Source organism: Penaeus vannamei, chromosome 13, assembly GCF_042767895.1.
Source record: "Penaeus vannamei isolate JL-2024 chromosome 13, ASM4276789v1, whole genome shotgun sequence".
Classification (NCBI taxonomy): domain Eukaryota; kingdom Metazoa; phylum Arthropoda; class Malacostraca; order Decapoda; family Penaeidae; genus Penaeus; species Penaeus vannamei.
This window is the reverse complement of record NC_091561.1, coordinates 29,380,389-29,382,888: the sequence shown is the minus strand read 5'-3', so window position 1 is coordinate 29,382,888 and position 2,500 is coordinate 29,380,389. Positions and strand designations below refer to the sequence as shown.

Here is a 2,500-nt window from a genome sequence, read left to right as displayed (position 1 = left end):
CAGCAGATCGAGAGCCTCAAGCAGAAGAACAGAGGTGAGGGAAGGAGGAGGAGGGGAAGGGGAGAGGAGAGGGAGGGAGATGTGGGGGGAATAAAAGAGGGAATGAGAGGAAAGAAGTAGGAGGAGGTGAGGGGGGAGAAGGGAGAGTGGAGGGGCAGATAGAGGAGGGAAAGGGAAAGAGAAGGGAGTGAGGGGAAGAAGGATGAGGAGATGGGGAGAGAATGGATGATGGGAGAGGAGAAGAGAAAGAAGAGGAGGGGAAGGAAGAGGTAGGGGAAAGGAGGGGGGAAGGAAGAGGTAGGGGAAAGGAGGGGGGAAGGAAGAGGTAGGGGAAAGGAGGGGGGGAGGGAGAGGAGGAGCGTGAGGGGAGGGTCAGGGAGAGGAGGAGGGGGAGGGAAGAGGCAGGGAGGGGAGAGGAGGGGGAGGGAGATGTGGGGGAAAAGCAGAGGGAATGAGGGGAAAGAAGAAGTAGGGAGAGGGAGGGGAAGAAGGAAGAGGAGGAGGGGCAGATAGGGGAGGGAGAAAAGAGAGAAGGGAGTTAGGGTAAGAAGGATGAGGAGACGGGGAGAGAATGGATAATGGGAGAGGAGAGAGAAAGAAGAGGAGGAGGAGGGAGAGGAAGAAGAAAGGTGGAGAAGGAGTCGAGAGGAGATGGTGAGGGAGAACACCAACATTCATGCTATAAACATAATAATAATGATAATAATGATGATGATGATGATAATGGTAACAATGATAATGAATATAATGATAATAATTATAATGATAATAGTAATAATAACAATAATAATAATAATAATAATAATAATAATAATAATAATAATAATAGTAGTAGTAGTAGTAGTAGTAGTAGTAGTAGTAGTAGTAGTAGTAGTAGTAATAATGATACTGATGATAATAATGCTGACAATAATATAGATAATAAAAACACTGATAATGACAATAATGATAATGATAAAGATAATAATAATGATGGACATAATGATAATGATAAGGATAATAATAATAATCATGATAATATTAGTAGTAGTAGTAATAATAATAACATAATAAAATGATAATTATAATAATAGTAATGATAATGATAATAATAATAATAATAATAATAATGATAAAAATAATAATAATAATGATAATAATAATAATAATAATAATAACAATAAGATAATAAGAATGATGATAATAATAATAATAATAATAATAATAATAATAATAATAATAATAATAATAATAATAATAATAATAGTAATAATAAAATAATAATAATAGTAATAAGGATAATAATAATAAAATAATAATAATAATGATAACAATGATAATAATAATAATAATAATAATAATGATAAAAATAATAATAATAATGATAATAATAATAATGATAATAATAACAATAAGATAATAAGAATGATGATGATAATAATAATAATAATAATAATAATAATAATAATAATAATAATAATAATAATGATAATAATGATAATGATAATAATAATAATAATAATAATAATAATAATAATTATAATAATAATGATAATGAAAATGATAATAATGATAAGAAGAAGAAGAACAACAATAATAATAATAATTATTATTATTATAACAACAGTAATAGTAATAATGATAATGATAATAGTAATAATGATAATAATGATAATAATGATAATAATAATAATAATGATAATAATAATAATAACAACAACAATAATGATAACAGTAATAATGATAAAAAGGATAATGATGATAATAATAATGATACTACTACTGCTACTATTACTCCTGCTAATGATAATAATGATAATGATAATGATGATAATGATACTGATGACGATGATGATAACATTTCCATCATGACAATATATATATATATATATATATATATATATATATATTTTTTTTTTTTTTTTTTTTTTTTTTTTTTTTTTTTTTTTTTACGTGCCGTGAAGTCACGGTACACGAGCTAATACGTCTAGAGGTCATGTAAATGAATATGTACAATATCTTTATGTGTTGCTTTTTTATATATGTTGCCAAATACATAAAATCTATTTGCGCCACTCAGCCCTCATAAGACCTTTAATTTGGTTAGTTTTTTTAAAGCTAGACAGATTGTGAGATATCGTACAGATAAGCATTTACATGGACAGGTTAGGTATACATGTATCTACTAATGCATCTGTTGATATTCGTCTAATAAATGGGTATATAAGGCACTAAAAATATTTCCCGTTTTGTTGCCCAGGAGCAATTTCAAAGAAAACTTACTTCTTTCAGGGATAACTATAGTGCGGGCGCGAATCAGAAGGCTTCTAACTTCTGCTATCATGTATATAAATGTTATTATCATTTACTAAGGACCAGGAAATAAGGCTTGATAGCGAAAACTGAGCTTCTTTGTGAAGATTAGATAAAAGAACTATTACAACAATGTAGACTATGTAAATAATACCTTTCTTTTTAACTGTTTATGTAAAGTTCAAAAACCTATCCAGTTTCAGTGTCG

General features: G+C 29.6%; 1 protein-coding gene across 3 annotated transcripts in view; it reads left to right on the top strand.

The window, feature by feature from the left end:
- The window catches only part of LOC113830560 (pre-mRNA-splicing factor 38B), a 50,928-nt gene that overhangs the window by 37,976 nt on the left and 10,452 nt on the right, over window positions 1-2,500 (top strand). For all 3 annotated transcript variants that reach the window (XM_027383769.2, XM_070129149.1, XM_070129150.1), the window contains exon 3: window positions 1-34. This exon is cut by the window's left edge and continues 108 nt beyond it. In XM_027383769.2, coding sequence (XP_027239570.2) covers window positions 1-34 — 34 coding nt within the window. The remainder of the gene's footprint in view (window positions 35-2,500) is intronic.